The 24,829-nt window shown below is 37.9% G+C and overlaps 2 protein-coding genes across 6 annotated transcripts in view; one reads left to right on the forward strand and one right to left on the reverse strand.

The window, feature by feature from the left end:
• Positions 1-5,404, reverse strand: part of IFT74 (intraflagellar transport 74) — a 37,132-nt gene extending 31,728 nt beyond the window's left edge. For 2 of the 4 annotated variants that reach the window (XM_054003527.1, XM_054003530.1), the window contains exons 1-8: positions 5,217-5,303; positions 4,600-4,746; positions 4,024-4,159; positions 3,472-3,520; positions 2,580-2,678; positions 2,345-2,405; positions 1,852-1,911; positions 849-910 (exon numbers count right to left, since the gene is read on the reverse strand). In XM_054003527.1, the coding sequence (XP_053859502.1) occupies positions 849-910; positions 1,852-1,911; positions 2,345-2,405; positions 2,580-2,678; positions 3,472-3,520; positions 4,024-4,159; positions 4,600-4,722 (590 nt within the window). In that variant the 5' untranslated portion in view covers positions 4,723-4,746; positions 5,217-5,303. The other 2 variants (XM_054003528.1, XM_054003529.1) reach the window with 2 other exon arrangements.
• Positions 5,405-5,473: 69 nt separating this feature from the next.
• Positions 5,474-23,712, forward strand: PLAA (phospholipase A2 activating protein). 2 transcript variants are annotated; one of them, XM_054003526.1, is made up of 16 exons: positions 5,474-5,653; positions 7,785-7,978; positions 8,931-9,031; positions 9,115-9,235; positions 9,609-9,776; positions 10,774-10,909; positions 11,401-11,570; positions 13,038-13,195; positions 14,279-14,498; positions 16,494-16,562; positions 18,087-18,158; positions 18,974-19,075; positions 19,675-19,839; positions 21,293-21,374; positions 21,923-22,126; positions 23,162-23,712. In XM_054003526.1, the coding sequence occupies exons 1-15, from the start codon at positions 5,505-5,507 to the stop codon at positions 21,984-21,986; spliced, it is 1,971 nt and encodes a 656-aa protein (XP_053859501.1). In that variant the 5' UTR covers positions 5,474-5,504; the 3' UTR covers positions 21,987-22,126; positions 23,162-23,712. The 2 variants fall into 2 exon arrangements, with proteins under 2 accessions (XP_053859501.1, XP_053859500.1); XM_054003525.1 differs by having other exon boundaries at positions 5,487-5,653; positions 21,293-22,126.
• Positions 23,713-24,829: the final 1,117 nt, after the last annotated feature.

Raw genomic sequence — 24,829 nt, forward strand, 5'->3', positions numbered from 1 at the left:
CTTTAGGTATTTTTTTACCCAAATTAATAGAGCAAGAAAGACCAACTGTTTTATTCCCAAAAATGTGTATGTAGAGTGAAATGACAAATTACCCTGACTGCATTGCTACTGAACCAAGTATTTTCTCTTCGTATTTTCTTAACACTTAAAAATGCATTCAGGGTGGAACAGACACATTTGTGAGCTGCTGAAAACTACAGTATTAATACAATGTGACATTATTAACTGGTAAATTTGTTGCTTTGAAGTGCTTATTGATACATAAAATCTCATTGCTGAGATTGCTTTCATGGGCAACAAAACGGATCATACAGCTTTCTCCTGCACCTCTCTTGTGCCAAAATTACCTACCTCAAAAACTCACCCTCTCACCACCATTCTCATGGCTTACAAATTCTTATTGCAAGCATCTCACCATCCTCATCTTTTTCCCTCTACACAAACCTATGTTACTAACCAGGCAAAGGTCTAGTTCTCTAGTTCCCACTCCTGCTTGCTTTCTTCCCTCTGCTACTCCAAAACTCTCAAAACTTGACACCAGACTGCAAAAAGACAGGAGTCTCTACTGCCACCTATCTCTTCCTGGATGGCATGGTAATTATCTTCAGAAGAGTAAGTAGAGTTTAGTGCCAGAAGCTCCAGCTGCAACCTGGCACTGATGTATCATCTTGAAATTGTTCAGGAATCACTTGTGACATGCATTGCACTGTTAGGGTTGTTACCTGTTAGGGTAACAGGCACCTGCATTGTTACCTGTTAGGGTAACAGGTAATACCTCAATTTTCCCAAGCTAAGTTATGAGAAGCTGAGTTATTAAAAAATGAAAAACATACATTTAATGTACTTACGCTTGTCTTTCTGTGAAAATTTTATCTATATTCTGAGTGTCTCGGTCATTCTGAACCTTTAACTTAAAAAAAAAAAATTAAATAAAATCTAATTTGTAATAAACCATGGAATCACATAGGTTGCAAAACGCCTCTTAAGATCAAGTCTAACTCTTAGCACTGACAAGTCCACCATTAAACCACAACAACATGTACACATCTTTTAAATTCTTCCAGAGAAGTTGATTCGCCTGCTATTTCTGTGGTATCTATTCCTGAAACACTTACTAATACACTGTTTAAAACTACACATATGGGATTTAAAGCATTCTTCTTTTTATGACACAGACATTGTATCTTTACTATTCAATCAAATGCAAGCAAAAAAAAAAGTTGTTTTGACCAAGAAATATTCAGGTTATCTTTCAAGTTACCAAAACAACCTTTACTGAAACTGGTTTCTTTTGTTTATGGACAAATTGATCATAAGAAATAAAATACACATAATGCCATTCATATCTTAACACTTAGAGGTTGTATTAGAAAATAAATGAGGAAAGCAAAGAAAGAACAAAACTATTTGATTTTGTGCTGGCTATGTCAGAGACCTATTTAATATTTTTTACACTGCAGACATTTAAAAGGCTGAAGACAAAAGAGAACTTAATGTCCAGAAGACCAGGCAGCTTTACAAGGCAGCACAGTCTGCTTAAATTTGCCTCCCTAAGACTAGTGTTGTGTGCTCCCAAAAAGTAAAAGAGATATTTTAACACTCATAATTTGGGTTGGGATAACATCCTTCCCAAATATAAATCACAGAAAACTATGATGGGGCTGTTAATACAAGACTTCAGGCAATTGTCTTACTCCTAACATGTTGTCAACATTATGAATAATTTAACTGAAAAAAATGGCTAAGTTTTAAGTCAGTGTTATGCTTTTTTAGATATGTCACACATTCAAAGCACCAAGAAAGTAACCCATCATTTCACTGTCAAAGCATAGCAAATATCCTAATTCTTACCATATTGTAATCACGGATCACTTCTGCCATATCTGTACTGGTGTTAAGTATATCCACAACCTTAAACAAGACAGAATTCCAACCTGTTACTGCTCTCCTTTTCTTAAGAAAAAAAAAAAATCAGACAAAAGGTTCATGGAAACAGCATATTTTGGCTATTGCAATTGGAAAAAATATGATTTGGCAATCTGAATAGATTACATGTAATTCTTAGAAATAAACATCATTATATGAAGCTGTTCTAAGCACTGAAATACTACACAGCACCAGTTTCTTAAATCCATATGCAGATGCTTCTCCTAATGTATAGTAGACTTTTTGTTTTCCTCTGTTTCCATCTCTTTCCTTTCCAATAACTGAATAAAGGCAGTATTAACCAGTAAATCTTTCACATAGAAATGTCAAAAAATTATTCAGAATAAAGCAAAAGCAGTACAAAATCAGCAAGAGAATAAATGGGAGTATTCAGTATCAAAATTTGACAGCAGCATACCATGTTGTAGTCAGCTAGTTGACCTTGAAAATCTTTGATTTCACCAGCTAAAGCCTCTGCCCTAAATATGAAACAAAAAGTCAAACTTCAAATGGTAAGATTTGTACATGTAAAAATAAAATAATAATAAAAAAAACCAACAACCTATTCACTAATTCCTCAAAGCCTGCCCAATACTTGAAAATAGTCTTGTGACATAGAAAGTTAGCACTGCATTAGCTGCAATATATCTCACCGTTTTTCATAGGATAAATAGACAGATTTCTCTTGCTTGTACATTTCTAATTCTTCCTGCAGCTTGTTAATTTCTATTGCAAGTTCATTTGTTTTACTTCTGAAAAAATAAAGAAAAAAGAATCATTAACATTTGGATGTCCAACTAAAGCACAGCTAAAACAGTAAATATATTTTACAAAAGAGATTTGCAATTAGTATCTCTCACACTGCACTTTGTTTCAACTCAGCATTTCTAAGAAGCGGTAAGTGTAGAAAAAAGCAAAATGGTTGTATCAGATCAAGTCCTAAGTAGTTGCTGGAAAACCTTGGTATGAAATAAAATGTTTTAATTAGCTTTTTGTCTCTGCTGGTAAAACAGAACTGGAAAAAAAAAACCAAACCAGTGTAATTTCACAGAATGGGGGTACTATCCATATTTAAAATGACATATTTTAGGACTAATTATTCAAAAGAGTAATATGAGCAACTGATAAAATCCTGCATGCAATAGATTGCACAAGGTCTTGCCTTTGTCATTGCTAGCTGAATGTATAATCCAAGCAAGCCATCTGAAATGTACAATAAAAAATTTTTGTTTTGTAATGTTACTTGTTTCAAATGGAGCTATCAGACATAATAAACATTGGAGGTGGAAGCTCAGAATCACTGATCCTCCCCTTACTAATGCTGTGAGAGAGCATTTAACTTAGCAAGCCTAACAACAAAAGCTAAAGGGAATCTACTTCCTTTCTTCCTACAGAAGATCTATACGCAAAATAACTTTCACTGTTACAGCAGCACTCCTATAAAAGTTTGTTACAAGCGAACACCACTTATTGCATGCTATTGTCAAGCTTCAACCCTGCGTCTGAAAGGGAACAGATCATTAAATGTATGTTGTTAAGACATACCTCAGCACACCGAGGTAGTATGTTTTATCCATTATCTGTCTCTGAGGACCTGATAAAAGAAAGCAATATGATATTTTGTTTAAAAACCCCTAATTTAGATGAACTGTCAATTAGGAAAACAATCTACAAAACTTACATTAAAAAATGTACAACTAATATCTTTTAGTGTCCCTATATAGTTATTATGTAATTTTAGAAAAGAAGACATTTTTAGACTGCTGTGAAGATAAACATTACTAATACAAATAGTTACTATGTAATAGAGTATTTTAAGTATTCAGTAGTGATGGAAGAAGACAAAATAACCTTGTTCTATTATTTTTGAATTATTTTAAAAGACAGCTCAGTTACAGAAAAAATGCTTATCTTTGGCTACCAAGAGTAATGACAGAAAGAGGGATGCTTTAAATTTCTCTTTCTTTTTGCTCCTCATTTTAATCACAGCTCTTCACTCTGCAATTTATACAATGATGAAAAGCTTTCCTTTAAAAACCTAATTATTCTTTCAAAATGTTTGCAGACATCTTGAGAGCTATTTGCAGTATAAAATACCTTTCATTGCAGTTTTTATTCCACTTAATCCCTGTTGAGTCACTGGACGGTCTGCAACTTTAATCTGAGATGATAAGACTCCTCCAGGAGTCAAAGAACCACTACGAGAACCAGGTCTTGCTGTACTAGGAGGCATCTATAAAAAAACACAAATGAAAAATGTACCAAGTCTGAATTATTACTTTATTGTCCTTAAGCAATTGCCAAAGCAGTTAAAAACTTCAGTTAGTCTCTACACTTTCTGTATGAATCTTTTAGCATTTACATCTCTTCAGGGAAGCAAAACTTCAGATGAACACCTGCTGTAGAAGGTAAAGGATTATTTTTGAGCAGCTGTTCATTGTTCCATCTGCAACATTAATGCTATTTAGGTCTCCAGGTGAACTCTGGATGCTGGATATGCCTGATCCCCTCCAGACAAGGTTAGCAAAACTTTATACAAAACGGAAATATTAAATTCTTCTAAAAAAAGAACTTCTCCTCACTCTGGTCTTGGTACTAAAAAAATTAGATTAGCAAAAAAAAAATCGAAACACATAAAAATTAATTATATATTTTTAATATTTGCTAACATACCGCTGTTCCTATTCTGCCTGCTGATGGAGTCCTTGATGAAGAGGCAGGCCTTGATGAAGAGTTCAGCCCTATTCCTGCTCTTGAAGCAGAACGAGCTGTGGGAGGTCTGCTACCGCTGGCCATATTCGTTTCCTTTTTAACTTCTCTCTGGTAAGAAAAGAAATCGTCCTTTGATTTGCACAAGGTTCTTAAAACTATGAGAAACCGATTCTTTAAAGCATAACTCTTATTAGAATGTTATGGGGGTACGAGACAGCGGCAGGGCTCAGAAAGGACCCCTTAACGTCCATGAGTAAGCTGAGGCAGCAGTCTCTTTTTAGTGTTTAGTGAGCTCTTAGCTTATTTTTGTAGCACTTTTTGTTTCAGTATGTGAATGAAAATCTTTAATGAAACAAACTGGAAGCAAGCAACTCGTGTAAATACTCATTCCGGATATCTACAGAGGGTCCGTAAGCCATCGCCCGTCACTACAGCAATCCCAAACTGCGCTATTCCTGACAAACCCCGGCAACTTTCGCCACCCCCAAAGGAGCCCATCCCAGCCGCACAGCAGCGCAGAGCCAGCGCCGCGACCACCTGAGCTGGCCCTGTCCCCTCACCGCGCCTCGTCCCCTCACCGCGCCCCACAGCCGCCATCAGCCCCCGGGCACCGCCGTATCTCAGCAACCACACGCGCGGATATCGCGATGCCCACAAATCTCGCTCCAGCCTACCGTGCCTCCCGAAGCCTACGGCTCCCAGAGGGCCTGGCGAGAGAAGAGCGGCGGCACAACCACCTACGTGAGCGCGGTGCATGCTGGAATAAGAAGCCTCGCGTTGGCCCGGCGGCGGGACCTGTTACGACACTTCCGGCACGACTTCCGGCGGCGGCGAGCGCCGTGGTGTGTCTGGCCGGCGCTGCCGCCATGGCGGGTGAGGGCAGCACGTTCCGGCTGCGCTGCACCCTGCTGGGGCACGGGCAGGACGTGCGGGGCCTCACCCGTGGCCTCTTTCCGGAAGGCTGCTTCGTGTCCGTCTCGCGGGACAGAACGGCGCGTCTCTGGGTCCCTGATGGGTGAGTGCTGGGCCGCGGCGGAGAGCATGGAGGTGGCGCTGCAGGGGCTCCGCCCGTGCCCCGCCGAATTCTCTATGCAGCTGAGTTCTCCTCAGGGGCTGCCAGCAGATTCGGTGGGATCGAGGGAGGTGGAGGGCACTGGTAGGCTATTCACAGGAGGCGTTCGTGGCTGGCATTGTCACTTGCATAGAATCATGTTAAGAGTTTAGAAAGGACCTTCAAGATCATGTAGTCCTAGTCCCTCAATCACGGGCAGGGACACCTTTCACAAGAAGAGTTAGAGCTCTACGGCTCAGAGCCCTATCCATCCTGGCCTTGAGTACTTCCGAGAATGGGGTATCCACAGCTTCTCTGTAGGGGCCCTGTAGGCCCTTTAGATACTGGAAGGTTGCTATGAGGTCTCCATGCTATTTTCTTTTTTTCCAGGCTGAGCAAGCCCAACTTCTGTATGCCTTTGGGGAAAGTAGTTTGTTTTTAAGCAGTTTGCTGTACATCGATGTTGTAGTGTGCTTTAGAAATGGTAAAAATGTCAATAGTTCTAAGCATCTTTTTTTCTAGGTGGTATTAATAGTGTTGCTTCTACCTCGTGGTGTTCAGTGCCCAAGTAATCCTGCTAAGTAACAGTGCTGCTATTTTGACAATAAGGCAGTGTGCTTTGAATGTTTAAAAAAATCCTATCCTTTCTCACCCTTGCTAAGCCAGCTTTTTTAAATGGAATATGAACAAAATGGAATATGAACAAAAAACTGTACAGAAAATTAAATACACAAAGGCATAGAAAAATAAAAAAATACCCCGAGATTAATTTTTCTGATACTCATGTTGTACAGGGTTCTCCTTCTGAATTTGTGTAGTTGAATTCACAAAGTGAATTTTTCAGCATATTACTTTGACCAGAAGCAGACCAGATACACTGCTAAGCAATATGTATAGTGGATGTGGGATATTGCTGGAAGCTACAGGATGTACCTCCTCCCCCATACTATAGTTTTGTATTGTGATCTGTATTCTGAACTTACTAGGCATGAATATTCTTCCCATTGCCTTCATGTGAAATAGAAATAATTGGCAAATTTGCCAAGTGCTTACATACATCTTTGTATTGTTCTCTGGAGCTCTGTGACTGAGGTGAAGAAAAACTAATCTTATTAAGTGGGTCTTACTAAGTCTCATTACAAGAGAAAGAACTTGCTAAATTGCAGGAAAGGAATTCTAGTTCTGAACCATATTTTTGAGACCTTTGTAAGGAAGAAGAGATAACTTAATTGTATCAACTTATAATGTTGATATTGATTATCCCTCTCTCCTTTGAAGGCTTAGGAACTACAGTAGTCAGGGTTCAGTGGGTGAGCACAGTGCTGTGTGCTATTTTGGTTCAGCTTTTCCAAGAAGAGATGTTGTCTTCTGTGATTTGTTCTATGTGCCTTAAGGTGAAATGTTTTAGAATTTAGAAGAGTATCATGATTTTCTTACATATTTCAAGCTTGCCAAGCATTAGGGTTTGAAGGATAACAGTATGATAGCTTGTGTTTTTGAGGGCGGGGAACAAACACAAGAAAACAAAACAAGCACACAGCACCACAACCTGCATATTTAGTCTATGGGAATAAGTAGCTTTTTTCAGTTAGTGCTGTAACTAGTGAGATTGGCTCAGGGTGAAGAAATGAGGGTACTGACTGAGTCAGTTATGATCTGTTTAACTTTTATTCCTCTGTAGTACTCCTAATGAAGAGCCAGTGAATACAGTTGACAGGCATTAAACTTCATTTGTGTGCTCCTACTTTAGTGTGTACTTAGATATACATTTGAGTTTTCAGACAAGAAAAAGATGCCATAAAGACAAACTGTGGCTATTTCTGATCAAATTTGGCATAGTGCTTGCCAATGAGCAAGAAAAAACAAAAGTCCTTCAGGCGTACCACTGCATTGAAAAATAAGTGGAAAGCTTTAGAATTGTGTATGGGGAGGAATTCTGGGATGTAATTTTTGTCTTAAATTTTATTATTTCTAGGTCATCCATAGAACTTATGCAGCACAAGGCAAGCATAGTTATTGATTAAAGAACTGTAATTTACTCAGATAAAGTACTGTTTCTATCATGATTCTAAACTGATTATCATCTGTGTTTAAGTCTTAACAGGGGTTTTACTGAGATGCACTGTATGAGTGGCCACTCAAATTTTGTATCTTGTGTGTGCATCATACCTCCAAGTGACCTCTATCCTCGTGGGCTGATCGCAACTGGTGGCAATGATCATAATATTTGCATTTTCACAGTTGACAACCCAGCTCCTCTTTATGTCCTTAAGGGTCATAAAAACACAGGTATGTAGTAATTGTACTTTGGAGTTTTTTACATAAAAGTTAACGTGACTTATTAGAGAGGAAATTAAAATGAATTTATACAACTCAGTTTTGATTTATTTGGTATATGGTGTAGCAAACTGTTTAGTTATGTCCTCAGCAAATAGGATTTTGTAAGCTTAATTCATGCAGTGACCATTCATTGCAAGGACTTCCAAATTTATCCTGATGAATGTTTGAACTTTAACTGTCTCTCTGAATTCCTGGCATTCACAGAATGATTACCCTTTTGTCAAGAATTGCACTTTTAAGAAGCAGTTCATTCTTCATGTATTTTTTTGTCAAAGGTAATACAAGTAAAAAAAAATGAGCTTCCTAAATAAACTTTCTCTGCCCATTTTATTACTTAGATGGGTATTTAATATTAATTAGTGTTTTAAATACAGAGCTTTACACTGTGTTACTGGAGCATTTGCAGATTACCTTTCTACTAAATCTTTGAATGTCACCACAGTTTCTTGGTGGTAGTATTTTGCCCTCCAAGAAGGTGAGCTAAGTATTTTCTGTATGAAATAACTCCTTGAAGACATAAATGAATACCTATAGACAAAACTTTTCTTTCTCTTAAAAACTACACATTTGCATTAATTGTGTGTCTTGACTAGTTATCTCACCTGTTTGTCATCATATTCTAGTCTAAGAGAAGAGATCTGTAACTAAGAGAAATTTAAAAATATGAGTGGCAAAAATATTTTGATTTTTTAAACCTAAAATTAAGAGAATTTTAAGCAGCTTCTTTCTAGGTTGCAATGCAACTACAGTTCACTTAATTCCTCTCTAGACTCCTCAACACTAAATATGCTACTAATACCAAATAAATCCTCTTAAATTAATCTCTTGAAATTGCTGCCATAAGATTTGTGGCAGTGCAGGGTACTTGTAATTTAAGTTCTGACTTAAATGTTCATTCCAGTTTGCAGCCTTTCATCTGGGAAATTTGGCACATTATTAAGTGGATCATGGGATACAACAGCAAAAGTCTGGTTGAATGACAAATGTATGATGACATTACAGGTATGAAGTTCCTCTACATGAATATGAAATAAGTACTCTGAATTTGATTCTGTCAGGTCTTAACAATGTTGGGTTTTTTGCAGGGTCACACAGCTGCAATATGGGCAGTGAAGATACTTCCTGAACAGGGATTAATGTTGACTGGTTCAGCTGACAAAACTATAAAACTGTGGAAGGCAGGCAGATGTGAAAGAACATTCACTGGTAAATGTTGCTGCAGTTGATAATTTCATTGGTATGGTCCATCCATCAGGACAAACAAAGAGAACAAACATTAAAATCTTACAAAAGCATGGATAAACTGAACAATATTTAGGCAGGATTTTTAAAGTCTTGAATGCCCAGTCTTGGCATGACTTTTAAAGTCTTGAATTTTAAAGTCTAGTTGTATGCCCAGAAGCCACATGACTTCTAAAAAATTAAGATATTTTTCAGAGAATTGTAAACAATTAATTTTTTTTCTGACTGTTCCCACAAAGATTTGTTGCTTGGATTTAGATGTGAGCTATACAAAAGTGGTATACTGCTGCTAATGGAGACAATAACTGCATTAAAATTTTCTCTTCCTTTTGTAAAGGACATGAAGATTGTGTGAGGGGTTTAGCTATTCTCAGTGAAATGGAGTTCCTTTCCTGTGCTAATGATGCTAGCGTTCGAAGATGGCATATCTCTGGCGAGTGTCTGCAGGTGTATTATGGACATACAAATTATATATACAGCATCTCTGTCTTCCCTCGATGTAAAGGTAGGATTCCTTCCTGACTGTTACACAACATCCTTCAAAATGAAATGGCAGGATGTGTATTCAGATGTTCTGTGCCACTGCCACAACTAAAGAACACCAGTAGCATTTAATTTTTTTTCTTACACCTAGTGTAAATAGATGAAAAAGTACATTGATATTAACTCCAAGTTGCACTGCTGTCAAAATTGCTCTGGCAGTATGTGGTATAAAAGGTTCTGGGTTAGGGCTAATTGAAGGCTTAAGCGAAACTATTGTCTTAGCTGCCACCTCTATTTCAGTGCTGTTGCAGAGCAGTAAAATAGTAATGTGTGGCATGCCAGTTTGAGATAATGTAAATTTAGATACTTCCACAATGCACAATAATGTTTAGGTTAAGAATTTTATGTTATGAGGCTTAATTACATTTGTTTTCAGAGTTAGAGATTTAGAGGTTCAGAACTAACTGTTGAGCCAGTTGCAGAAGAAATTCCAAGTCAGTGACATTTGTGTGGTATATGGGACACTTGCACATTTGTTCAACAGGTAAAGTGCATATATATGGGTTGATGCATATATTGTAGACCTCCTATGCCTTAAAAGTCCTCATTGAGGAGTTTGTAGACTTTTGAAGATGCTTTATGTCTGTTTCCTGAAAGTAGGCTTCCAAAACTCACTTTGAAACAAATGTGAACCTATGCAAGTATAGAGCAAGATGAAACTATGATGATTGTAAAATTGTTCAAGCCCTTTAAAGGATGAAGGGTTCTTTTTTGTCTTGGGCACAGTTTTATTTACTGTCTGTTTGCTTAATCTGCAATTTATGCATTTTGGATTTTTTGAGAAGGCAAGTGAACAGTGGATTTCTTTTTGCTCTCTACTTGTAATTGAGAGAAGTACTAAATTGCAGAAAGGTTCTTTTACTGTTGTGATTTTCAGATACCCAGTTTCAGAATGGCATCCACTATCACAGTATGCTAAAAATATACTTCAAAAGTTTTTTATATCTTTTTATTTTCAGATTTTGTAACAACTGGAGAGGATAGATCTCTTAGAATCTGGAAACAAGGGGAATGTGCTCAAACAATCAGACTCCCAGCTCAGTCTGTATGGTGCTGCTGTGTCTTAGACAATGGTGACATCGTAGTTGGTGCAAGGTATCCCAAGTTTTACTTTCAATATATTTGTAGATCCAAATCTGATAATCCTTGAAGAAATTGCCAGCACCACTTTAGATGTCAGTTTCATTTATATTTAAAAATAAAGCCATCGGAGTGTGTGTGTGTTAAATTTAAACATGCACTACACTTCATCCAAGAAGTAATTTTTTATGTCATTCACAGAGGTAGAGTGAGTTCTTTGGAAATGTGGTAAGTCATGAATAGACATGAGAATAAATTTAGTAAGTATGGTATTGACAGGGATATTGTGTCTTGATTTTAAAATTATTCTGAAGACGGGGTTACCTGCTTGATTCTTTCTCTGTGTGGTTTTAGTATGAGAGTGAATTCCTTTCATAACATAATATTTGGAGGGATAGTTGGAAATAGTGATGGTTTCTTGTGACACAGAAGTCACCATCAGAATTTATGCATTCATTGTGATATTTGAAATAGTATTTCTATTTGAATGTTTTTTCTCCGTTCAGTGATGGAATTATAAGGGTGTTTACAGAGTCCTTGGAACGTACAGCAAGTGCTCAGGAGATACAGGCTTTTGAAAATGAGCTTGCCCAAGCATCCATTGATCCTAAAACTGGTGATTTAGGAGATATCAATGCTGATGACCTTCCTGGAAGAGAACACCTTAAGGATCCTGGTAAGTTATTGCATTTCTGTCGTATTAGAGGTGCCTCCAAATCTTGGTTTGAGGTATTGAAGCTTCTGACGGTTTCCAAACTTAAAGCTTTAATCCCTTTCAATAGGGAAGAAAATGGCTTAATTTTGCTCTGGTATCCCTTCACAGATTCTTTTGGAAACAGGACTCAAGGTTTTCTTGGCTTTTGGGGGTTTTTTATTTTCCTAGGAGATAATTTAGAAAAAGGTGGAATTGATGCTACAGTATGTTTGAGATGTTTTCTATCTGTTCTGCCAGCTGTACCAAGAGTATGTGAAACAGGTAATTTGTAAAAGGAGTACTGAATGTGCAGGTTTTTTTCTTAATAAAAGTAGAAATGTAAATTTTCTGCTTTAGGTTTTGGCTTGAAAGATAGTATTGATGGGCTCGGTTCACACTTTGTAGGTACTTGAGGTTCTTGAGAATGCAGTAGAAGCAGTAGTAAACATTATTCTTAAAGAGACAAATACTTTTAACCCATGGTGAAGTAACTGGTGACTTCAGCCCTTGGCTATGATCAGGAAGTGGCATAGGTCTTACATCCATATGAAACTTTGCATCTTGTTAGACTATGGGAGAATATCACTTTTCTTAATTGTCATCTCACTGAGAAGCTGATAAACTTCTGAAGTATTTGACCTAAGTATTGGTTTGGCCACTTAGTCTGCTGGCAGATACCATTATCATAATTGTAAAATGCTCATTAAGATTGCTGCTGTTCTTGTTGTGAGATGTAGTATTTTGTCTGGTTTTTGCTGGGATACGGTTGATTTTCTCCATAGTAGCTAATATGGGGCTGTGTTTTGGATTTGTGCTTGAAAACAGAGCTGATAACAAAGGGCTGTTTTGTTATTGCTGAGCAGGGATAACACAAAGCCAATGCTTTTGCTGCTCCTCACATATCCCACCAGCGAGGAGGTGGGGGGTGTGCAGGAGCTGGGAGGGGACACAGCTGTGACAGCTGACCCCAGCTGACCCAAGGGATATCCCATACCATTCAGCATATAGACTACGGGGAAGAAGAAGGAAGCGAGGGGGGGATGTTTGGAATGTTGGTGTTTGTCTTTCCAAGTAACTGTTGAGCCTGATGGAGTCTTGCTCCTCTGGAGACAGCCAAACACCTGCCTGCCCATGGGAAGGGTGTCTGAATTCCTTATTTTGTTTTGCTTGTGCCTGTGGTTTTTGATTTACCTTTTTAATTGTATCTCAATTGCCAAATTTTTCACTTCTATTCATCTGTTTCTTTCTGCACCCCAACCACGAGGCCAGTGTGTGTGTCTGTGTGGTGCTTAGTTGCCATCTGGGGTTAAACCATGGATATACTTAATTTCTGTGCTGTTGCTTCAAGTGTTGAACTATTTAAAATTTTTTAAAGCTGAGCACCATTTGAATATTTTTCTCTCCTAAAGTAAATCATATCCTTGAAATTGTTTTAACTCCTGCCTACAGGAACAAGAGATGGACAGACACGGCTTATTAAAGATAATGGGAAAGTAGAAGCATATCAATGGAGTGTTAGTGAAGGAAGATGGATAAAGATCGGTGATGTTGTTGGTTCTTCTGGAGCCACACAACAAACATCTGGAAAAGTTTTATTTGAAGGAAAGGTATATGCAAACTTTAATTTGTTTTATTCTTTCCTAAGTAACTGGTCTTTGTTCAGATAAAATTTCATTTAGAAAAGAGGTATTTGAAAAATACCTATATTAGAAAACAGGAACTTTTTTGTTACCTGTGATCTCAGAGGTAGAAGTGTAAGTAAGTACAGTTTACTTTATTACTTATGAAACGCATTTTGTAAAATGAGCAAGCCAATGGACACAAATTATTTTGGAGAAAGGTAAACCATTAATAGAGAAATTATCGAGTTCTATTGTATTTATTGTTAATAAGGAGTTGAGAAGTTAGTTTTAATATCCTTCCCAAAGGAAATGAACTTTATAATTTACAATGCCAGGCTTGCCTAAAATGTTAGGTGCCAGACCTTTTGTACAGCTTCTCTATAGTAACTACTGAACCTAAAGACAGGTAAACTGACCTAAAGACATAAAAGCTGAAAAATATTTCCTTTACTGAAATATACACAGAAAAGCTTGTCAGGCTCCACCACAGAAGAAATGCCTCCAAGATACTGATTTTCATTCTCACAGATTTTAAAGAAACATTAGGAAATTGTTGCTAGCATTAGAAGTGTGCTTTTAAGACTGAAATGTCTTGAGGTATCTGATTGCTCTATAGCTTTGGAGGGAGCCAGAGGTGTCCATGAGAGTGACCTGATGCATCTTTATTTTGTAATATATCTGTACACACATTATAATGATACGTTGTTTTACTCTGCTCTTCTTGAGCGAGAATTCTGGAAAATACAGGTTTAAGTCTGTCATGGTTTTGGCTGAGAGTTCATACTCTTCTTAGCAGTTGGTACAATGCTGTGTGTTTTGGATATAGTATAGCAACAGTGTTACAACACATTGATGTTTTGGCTGTTGCTAAGTAATGTTTAGTGTTTACCCTAAATTAGCAAATGTTTACTTGCAGTCTCTCGGAATATTGCTGATATGTTCTGTAAGTAGCAGTGTTTAAAGTTTTTAGGCTTAGGTCTGGGCCAGCGATAGACTGCATTTAATACATTGTTATGTAAAAAGTGCTGAGAGACTGCTAATGTGTTTTTATTTTTATTCCACTTAAAGGAATATGACTATGTTTTCACGATTGATGTAAACGAAAATGGGCCTTCCTACAAACTGCCATATAACATCACTGATGATCCTTGGCTGACTGCATACAACTTCCTGCAAAAGAATGATCTAAATCCTATGTTTCTGGATCAGGTGGCCAAGTTTATTATGGACAACACTAAGGGGCAAACACTGTTGAGTACAAGTAACCAATTTTCAGATCCATTTACAGGTAAATATTTTAAACTTAAGTGATGATGTTAGATACTCCTCCAAGTTTTGTGTCTTCAGCACACTTGTTGAGGATGCACTCTGACTGATCTTCCACACCATCATTAGCGAAGATGTGGAGCAGGACTGGATGTGGTACTGATTCCTGGGGTATACCACCAGTGGCTGGCTTCCAGTAGATGTTGCACTGATCACCATCCTCTGGCCATGGTTGTTGCATCAGTTTTCAATCCATTCCACTTTCACAGAATCATAGAATCATTAAGATTGGAAAAGACCTCTAAGAATATTCAGTTCAGCCATTAACTGACCACTTCCATGTTCACCCCTAAATCATATCCCTGTATGCACATAGTTCTTTAGATGCTTCAGGGATGATGACTCAGACACTTTCCTGAGCAGCCTATTCCAATGCCTGACCACCCTTCCAGTATATCTAATCCAGTACATATTAATCTAAACCTCTCCTGGTGCAGCTTGAAACCATTTCTTCGCATCCTGTCACTTGTTACTGGGAGAAGAGACTGACCCCCACCTCAATACCTTTCAAATAGTTGTAGAGAGCAGTAAGATCCACCTGCACCACTTAAACAACCCTGGTTCCTTCAGCTGCTTCTCATAAAACCTGTGCTTCAGACACTTCACCAGCTCCATTGCCCTTCTCTGGACTTGCTCCAGCATCTCAATGTGTTCAGTGTCATGAGGGGCCCAGAACTGATCACAGGATTTGAGGTGTGGCCTCACCGGAGCCAAGTGCAGAGGGGCAGTCACTGCCCTGGTCCTGCTGGGATAAAAGCCAAGATACTATTGTCCTTCTTGGCCACATAGGCACACTCCTGAGTCATGGTCAGGCAGATGATGATCAGCAGTGCCAAGTCCTTTTCTGCTGGGCAGCTTTGCAGTCACTGCCCCCAGCCTGTATCTCTGCACAGGGTTGTTGTGACCCAGAGGCAGGACCCAGCACTTGGCCTTGTTGAAACTCATAAAATTGTCTGCCCAGGCAGACTTCAGTGTTTTAGCTCTTGAACTTCTGCAGATATTTTCATATCCTTAAAATATTGAGGGCAAAGGCACAGATAGTTCTAAAAAAAAAAAAAAAAAAAAAAGAAAAAGAAAAATCTTCATCAAAATTCTAATCAAGCCAGTTGTATTTTTCAGTCTAGTCTTTTTTTCCAGATTAGGAAAGGTCCAGTTTCCATACATTAAGTGCCAGATGTTGTTAAGGCAATTAATAAAATACAAAAATTTAGCCAGAGAATTAATCAAAACTTAGTGAATTACATAAATGGCCTATTTCAGGCAGGCAGTAGAACAGAACAAGTTGATTACTGATAAGCTAAACCATGTTAATCAATTACATCCTGCTTATCACATTTACAAAACAAACTAATTCAATTAATTTCACAAAGATGAATTTAAGAAGAAAATAGTATTAAAATAATTGAGCTAAATCTTTTTCTTGCAACAGACTGGAAATGGGAATACAGGTTTGTCAGTTTATATGTAACTCTGAGAGCTGCAGTTGTCACAGAAGTAATTAAGTTGGAAAAGACCTCTGAGATTAAGTCTAACTTATGACTGAACACCACCATGTCAACTAGACCATGGTACTAAGACATTCAGTCTTCCCTTAAACACCTCCACCACCTCCCTGGTCAGCTCTTTCCAATATCTAATCACTCTTTCTGTGAAGAAATTCTTCTTCATGTCCGACTTAAACCTCCCCTGGTGCAATTTAGGGCTGTGCCCTCTCCTCCTGTCACTGGTTGCTTGGGAGAAGAGGCTAATCCCCAGCTGTCTACAACCTCCTTTCAGGGAGTTGTAGAGTGAGATGAGGTGTCCCCCGAGCCTTCTCCAGGCTAAACAACCCCAGCTCCCTCAGCCACTTGCATAGGATAGGCACTCCAGACCTTTCACCAGCTTTGTTACCCCTCTCTGGATTTGAATAGCATCAAGGTATGTTTAATAGTCATTGCTTTTCTCGCTGTTTGACTAGGTGCTGGACGTTATGTTCCAGGCTCTTCATCTGGATCAAGTACAATACCTGGGGCAGACCCATTTACAGGTAATGTAAAATTCCTATCTGTCTGGCTAGCACTTAAGAAACACATGAGTCAGATAGTGTTCTGTTGCATCCCGTGTTTAACCCCAGACAGCTGTTTCTTGCAGTTCTCTGGGGCAGAAGTGTGGAACAGCCTGGTAAGGTGGGCTCTGCCATTGCAAAGCATACTGAGATCTGTTCAGCAGAGCTAAACCCTCTGCTGTTGGGTCTGCCTCATGTCACTCTGTCCACTGCAGCAGAAGAGTAAGGACCTAAATCTTTTGTTTTGCCAGACTTCATATGCCAGACTTCATATACAAGATTGGGTATATTCATAGAGGTAGTTTTCTATTTTCATTTTTACGTGTTTTTTAACATAATCTTTACTGGTATCATCCCCCCTGTATTTTAGATTCTGATCCTCACTGGTATAGCTATTGTAAAGTCCTCCTCACTAGTTTAGCAATCTTGTTTGCAAAAACATTCTCAGTTCCAGCCCTTCATTGGCAGACTTCTCCCATCCCTGATTAGTAGCTTCTGCTCCTCAGAGAGGTTCCTGTAATCACTTGATGCCAAAATCTTGTCTGCAAAACCAGCCATGCAGTGAGTTGCTGACCCACTTGATGAGTCGATTTCTATTCAAGCATTTTTGCTTTGTTCAGAGTAACAAAGAAATGCCCTTCACTCTTCATCCTTGTTCTCAGAGCTCTCTAATCACTCTTGATATCCTCCAAGACCTGCTTGAAGGCTGGGCAAGGCTTGGCAGTGTCTCTGTGGCATCCTTAATCCTTGCCCCAGCAGACACATACCTCCCAATCTACCAGGCCATATGCATAGGCAGGTGCCCCCCTCGCCTGCAGGAGGTTACTCTGCTTCCCATCACTGCTGCTTGCCTTTCCTGTTTTTGCAGATATGAGGTGCAGTCTCCGCTGGGTCTTAACACATCACTGCTGGGTGTTTGTCCACACCAGTGCCAGGGTGCTCACTGCCTGCTCTGCAGTTGCAGATCTGCAGGTAGAGCAGAAGCCTTTATGCTGTTAGAAAAACTCACAGCCTTCAGTCTTAGCAATCTTGACAGTCTTTCTGTGTCTAGCTGTTTCTTCTCCATGGCTTTTGTGGCTTTGTGATCTCTGCACATGGAGGCCTCAGTGCAAGAGAGTCCAACTCCCACAGAAGAACCACTCATAGCTCAGCCACAAAGAGAGTCAAGGCCAGAGGAGTGTGCTCTCCTGCTGGAACTTGTCATGGATAAGGTATCTGCTGTGCTGAAGCTCTCTTCACCTGTGAGTGCCAGAGATCCCACAGTGTCCCACAGTGATGACACAGTGTCTCCCACTGTGGACTCACTTAGCTTGTGAATGCTGTCACCACCACCATCTTCGCACAGGCATGGATTTAATCCTTAAAGAAGTATTGAACACTACTTTGTAATTCCTTTAGGGCAGAAAAATCCCTTTTAATACTCTTGTTTGAAAAATAGTAACTAAATACAGGTATACATTACCTCTTTATTGGTAGTGGTGTTTAAAAATTTGACATCTTTGTTAGGTGCTGGTCGCTATGTTCCTGGTTCAGCATCAAACACAGTACCTCCAGCAGGTGGGGTTGATCCATTTACGGGTAAGAGACTATGTCTGCCAGTGAAAAACATTCCTGATTGTTAGGTTTGGTTTTTTTCTCTGACATGAATTCTGCATTTATGCAAATTCATACTATATTAAAAATAGCAGATTGAAGCTGCTTATACTCTGAAATTAATCATAAAATAAGGATAACAGAGCCTTCCTTTGCATGTAGGAATCATGCACACGAGCTTTAAAATGTATAATAATAATCTGAGAGGATTATTGATCTCCTAGTAGTTATGTTGTTGACCAGAAATATAGTTAATGAGCATTATACAATATCAGTGACTAAATGACCTGTGAGTTTAAGAAATCATTATAGGTGATGATAAAAGCTTTATATTGCTCCTTAAAAAAAGACATTTCAGGCTACTGTTGCATGTGCCATAACTTGGTCATATCTGCAAATCTTCTAATATGTAAACACTTTCATTATGAAAATAATAAAATTATAAGATTTCAGGGGCAAGAGGGGTATTTTTCCTAAAAAGACCCTTGCCATTTTCATTTGTTAATTACAATAGCCATTGCTATAAGTGACTGTGTATTTGGTTCACATAATTAAGAAATGACTGTTAATAATTTCAACTTGTAAACTTTTACATGAGGGGGGAACAGTTTGTGAAGGTATTGCTTTCTGTTTTAACCCCTGAATGTAAAAATAATATAAGGAATGACGGCTATTTGCATTGACATTCAGGGTTTTTTGCATTCTGAGTAATGTCCAGCAGTAGAGAGTTACTGCTAGGTCATCATTCTATATCTGACACCTTGGTACACTGTTGAATGCTCTGTATTGCCCTTCTTTAGGAATGGATGCCTACCAGTCAGCTGCAGCTAAAGTTGAAAATATTTATTTTCCAAAGAAGGATGCTGTCACCTTTGACCAGGCCAATCCTACGCAGATACTGGGTCAGTGTTTTAATATCAAGGATTTTTTAAAAAATGTTTTTGAAGTAACTTGACTAACTGAGCTTTTTTAAAAAAACCTTTCCTTAATGCTAGATCCATTACATTAATCTAATACTTAGATTTTTAGATCACACTGAAGATTGAATATAGCACATGTCATAAGCAAAACATGATCACATGATTGAAGTAAAAATAAAAAAAATTGTGCTCACACTAAGAACATAGTACCTTATTGTTTTTACTACTTAATAAAAGAGCAAAAAGAAATTATATTTCAGTTATGAACATTCTGCTGTTCTTATGACTCTTTTCTGCATTTTTATCTTTATGTAGGCATTTTCTAAAATTTTTCTACAAATTCTGAATCTTTGTGTTGTGCTGTTAAAGTGGAAATAATAGTAGCAATCATTGTGATAATTAAAAACTTAAATGGAAAATTATGAAATTGGAAAACATGTTTAAAAATCTGACCCTCCAAAAACCACTCAATTGCAATAGTTGTTACTTGCTCATAAAGTGCTTTTGTAGCATTTCAGCTGAGATCTCGATTTCTGAAGTTCTATTTTGGTAAAGTTGTGCCTCTTCTTTTGGTATTACAGGCAAATTAAAGGAACTTAATGGCAGTGCAGCTGAAGAACATAAGCTTACCGAAGATGACTTGATAATCCTAGAAAAGTTACTGTCTGCAACATGCAACACCTCTACGGAAACACCTACGGCACAGCAACTTCAGACCTTATGGAGAGCAGTTAACTGGCCAGAAGGTAAACTCTTAAAATTGTTTTATGTGTCATCTCATCAGTACTTCACCATGAATGAAAAGTCTCGTCATGCTGTGTGTTACACTGAGTCTGTCCCAAAGACTTGATAGCCCTAGCAGAAAAGAGAAGATGAATAAAAGGTGCTGAGAGCAGTGATCAGCTTCCGGGGCAACTTGGTAATTGGTTGTCAAGTTTTGTTGGCACAATAATAAAAATAAAGGGGAAACTTGATATAAAAATCAGTTATGATTATTTCATTAGCAGGGCCATCCTCAAAAAGATGTGAGACTTGTCAGGAAATAGAGTAAGGAAGTGTGAACTTGGCATCCTAAGCTGTTACCAAATGAGAGATGAAATCATGGAGATAAATTATGGGGAAAAAAATCAAAAGTAGCTCCTGTTTAATATGGTTGAGAAGAAGTTACTGATGCTATGTTATATGATCAAAACTGCATTCGTGAAATGACATGTTGGAAGAATGTAAGTAGAGGTAATATAATTACATTTGATAATATTGTCAGCACTAATGGATTTGAAAAGCTATTTTGGTTGTTACAGCACATTCTGGAAAAAATTATTGTTTGCATACACAAATATCTAAGAATGGTTAAAATGAACTGCTTTTTTAAAATTGCAGTTAAAGATTTACTAACAGGAAGAACATTTCAGTATTAAAAATTCATGCTCATTTTATAATATCACGTAATCCAACTGTATTGGATTAAGTGGAGCTTAATAAAGAAGAGCTGGTGATGGCTCATGTCATGCCTTCCAGACTCTTTGTATTGTACAAAGCATTAATTCTGAAGATTCTGCATATCTGCAGGAAAAACCTCTATAAGTAGTGGGGCAGGCTCAGCTTTGATTTGGTTGTAAGCATTGGATAACAGTAGTAGATGCAAAGAGACATGTATTCAGAATTTGGGAAAGGAAGGACATTACAAGCTTTCAGTTCAGTTTCCTTACAATAATTTACAACTCTTCAGTTGAGAACAAATTTTTTATTTTCTTTTCCTGTAGGCAGTATTGTAACTATACTGTACTGTAAGTTATGGAATGAGGACAAAGGGAGATGCTGTCTATGTAGGGATGTTCAGTCACTGAACTTCCAGTTTTCAGAGACTTTTTTGGATTAGTCACCATATCGTGCTTGCCTTCAGTGTTATCAATTAGAGATTTTAGAAAAGATTTTAAGATGTTCTGCAAAGTACTATATTAATCCTAAATTAAGGATTATGGATTTTTTTAAATGATAATTGAAGCGTTACTAGAATGGATTTGTCAATATTTGTCTTTATGAATATGAAACAATTTATGCTTTACTTATGCATGAAACTGTTACTGTCTGTACCCAAACCTGCAGGGCTAAGAAGGTCTGCATCTGAAAGAAACTCACTGATAAATTTACACATAATGCAGTATTAATACTAAAATTTTGTTCTGTTTTGTTTCTTAGATATTGTCTTTCCAGCGCTAGACATTCTTAGATTGTCTGTCAGGCATCCCACTGTGAATGAAAACTTCTGCAGTGAAAAGGAGCAAGTACAATTTATCATCCTTCTCCTTAAATTTCTGAATCCTAAAGGCAAACAAGCAAACCAGCTGTTGGCACTTAGAGCTCTTTGCAATTGTTTTGTCAGCCGTGCAGGCCAGAAGCTCATGATGGAACAGAGGGATGAAATAATGACACAAGCAATAGAAACAAAATCAGGCAATAATAAGAACATCCACATTGCACTGGCCACACTGACATTGAACTATGCTGTATGTTTACATAAAGTCAATAACGTTGAGGGCAAAGCTCAATGTTTATCAGTAATCAGCACAGTTATGGAAGTTGTTCAAGATCTTGAAGCCATTTTTAGACTGCTTGTGGCTCTTGGGACACTAATCAGTGATGATACAAATGCTGTGCAATTAGCTAAGTCTCTGGGAGTTGATTCTCAAATAAAAAAGTATGCCTCTGTATCAGAACCAGCTAAAGTAAAAGAATGCTGTAGGTTTGTTCTTAATCTGCTATAATAATTTTTTTCTTGGAAGACAGTGTATGCATTAAAAAGATGCTTTTGTTCATATTTTATGACAGACTATACTTGGGAAGATATTGTGGATTATTACACTTGACTTGTTGCAAGATACAGAGCAAATAAAACTTTTTTCACTGTTTGTCATTGGACTGCTTTTCTGAAGTGAACAGTGCACAGAAACTTTCCAAGGACATTGCTCATACAAAAATAGATCACCAAGAAGTTAAACCATATCAGTACTTACAGGTCATCCAGACAAAAAGGTAGGAAAAGGCTGTTATTTAGTGACTGTCAACTCTGACACCCACCCCAATCACATTCTGTGTTCCAGCATGATTAGTCTGTTTCTTGACTGTGGGGTTTTTTTCAGCAGATGAGGGGTCCTGAGATCTCCTTAAGTTCAACAGTGCATTTCACAAGCTTATTAGTTAACATTAGTTAATATTAACCCTTGTCAAATAGCCTGGTAAGGAAATTTTTCATCAGCTTTTTCCACTTCCTTTTGAAACTTAATTGTTATGGCTCTTTATGTCTTTTAACCCTAGGGCTAGATGACTTTTTGAGGGCTAGAACCTCTACCTGCTATATGGATGTTGTGCTTCACTCATAAATTTGTATCTTGCAGCTTGTAAAATGGCATGAAGTTCTAGAGAAGCCTTTAACTTGACTTTTTAATTTTTAAGGACAGGAATACCCCACTAGTTGATAGCAGGTGTCTTACTCCATGTTGTAAAATATAGGTGATTAAAAAAAGGTAATCTTGAGGAGTGAGAGAGCACTCTACATCCAGAGAAGAGATTGAGTAGCAGAAGCTTGAAGAAGCTTCCTAAAGGTGGTTGGTGTACCCTGCCTGTCGATGTTTGAGGCATTTGGCAATGTCCTTGACAAGAGGCTCTAACTTTTGTCCGGAAGTAGTCAGGGCCCTTTACAACTGAAATACTCTGTTGTAAACTGCACAAATTTAAAGTCAAGTTTTATGAAGCAGCTTTAACTTCCTAAGTGTGGTGATTGTTGAAAGGGAAAATAATACTTTCCTGCTAATTCCAGCAGAACTAAGATGTTCAGCTGAAAAGGGAAATGTTATTTTCTACTACTGCAAATGTTAAAATTGGATTTACAATTAAGATGAACTAAAGAGGGTCAATGTTTAAGTTGCATTTTCCATTAGACTAATAGAATGGAAAACAGGGCAAACTTCTGGCACATGAGCTCCACACCCCATGATACCTGCCTATGTTGTCTATGCCGGATGTGAAGAATTTTGTGACCAAGAGCTCTTAACTTTTGTTTTGCTCCAGATACCTGAATTGAGTTACTACACTGCTTCCAGCAAACTTTGTCTGTCAGATCTTTAGTTGCACACTTGTACAGTTACTCTTTGGATGGATTTCCAGATAAATAACCCTCACAGTCCTGATCATGGTCTGAGTCACATACTTTCTGATTTGATCTACTGGAGGTTCATATGTGAGGCAGTCCAACAAATTATTTGTAATTTACAGTACTTGATAGATGAACCCCTTCCTGGGAAAGCATCTAAGAAGCTACCTTTAGGAAACATGTCTGTGAAATAATGTGCCTATCTGCTGAATTTTGGTTGCCTACTATACAATTGTTCATGAAGCTTCAGCTTTCTAATGTTGTGCTCTTCAACTGTGTTTGTACCTGTGTTATTTTAAGAAATTATACTTGTCTTAATATTTTTGTTTTATTATTGTGGGATTGCTCTGTTACAGATTCTCTTTACGTGAAAATTGTTATGAATTTCCCAGACCAAAAATGTTTCTATTAATAAACATACTCTGGCAACTCCCAAGAAATGGTATATTAAAAGATATTACAAAATTCACTTAAACTTGCAGAGAAATGATGAGGCACAGCAAAAAATCCTTTTGGGGACTGCAGCACTAAGTGTTAGGTGAGATAAACAGAGAAGGCCAGGATTGTTTGGAGAGAAAGATACCTGCTGCCACAGGGTACTGTGATACCAACCCTTCCATGATCTAGCATCATCTGAGGAAACGGGGATTGGGGAGTTGCTTTTGCTTTTAAATAGCACTGTTTAGAATTCCATTGTGGTTCATGTCAGCATCCACATGCATAGACACACAAATGCATGTAAGGGTACTGTGCAATCTGCTGCTGGAATCACCAATAAGAAGAATGCCTTGGGAATGTCAGCAGGATGAAACTCCTGTTGCAGTGAAAGAATGTTACATCTATAGTGGGAAATGTGCCAGACATGAGGTCCACAGGGTACAATCTTTTGAGACCAGAGGCCATTGAAAATAAATATGTGCCTGGCTCATAACTGGGAGCTGGCTTACTATCTACAGTAGTACATTTTGAATAAGTTGATCTGTCTGCTAAGGGCTTCTGATTTCATTTATCAGGAAAAGAGTTGAAGTATGTTTGAGAGATTTCAAGAGCCCCTTGAAGAGAAGCTGTGTCTTCTGCTAAGAATTCAAAATCTCTCAGTAGATGATACAATTCTTTTGGCATTTTTTCTGAGATAGAAAGGAAGCTTTTAGAAAGAATAGCCAACAGCAGACAGTAGCATCTCACTTTAAAGCATTGCTGTTAGGCATGGCTCAGGTTTTATGAAGTGGAAAAACTTGGGATCTACTTAGGACAAAACTCAGGACAAATATAAAATGCCTTCCTAAGGAATTAAATAAGGAGTCAAAATGGACTTACGTCAGCACCAACTGCTGTACTTTCCAAGATAGAAGAAGACTACAGTAACATAAATCTGTCTAGTCTAAAGGTTTCTTTAATGTCTGTTATTATGATGCACCTTGCTCATATCAGGACCTAATTAAGCAGTGTTAATTACTCAGTTGTGTTCAGGCTACAGCCAGAAATAGATTTAACTTCAGTCTGCAAACCTATTTCATTAAAAGCACTCTACAATGAGCTATACATTCATGAATAATTGGATGCAGTGACTTTTTTATAATGTAATA

Source organism: Vidua macroura, chromosome Z (genome assembly GCF_024509145.1).
Source record: "Vidua macroura isolate BioBank_ID:100142 chromosome Z, ASM2450914v1, whole genome shotgun sequence".
Lineage (NCBI taxonomy): Eukaryota > Metazoa > Chordata > Aves > Passeriformes > Viduidae > Vidua > Vidua macroura.

Coding starts and splice junctions, on each gene's coding strand:
- PLAA (XM_054003525.1), top strand. CDS start 5,505: ATGGCGGGTGAGGGCAGCACGTTCCGGCTGCGCTGCACCCTGCTGGGG. Junction 11,571..13,037: donor AGAACACCTTAAGGATCCTG/GTAAGTTATTGC, acceptor TCCTGCCTACAG/GAACAAGAGATGGACAGACA. Junction 18,159..18,973: donor TGGGGTTGATCCATTTACGG/GTAAGAGACTAT, acceptor GCCCTTCTTTAG/GAATGGATGCCTACCAGTCA.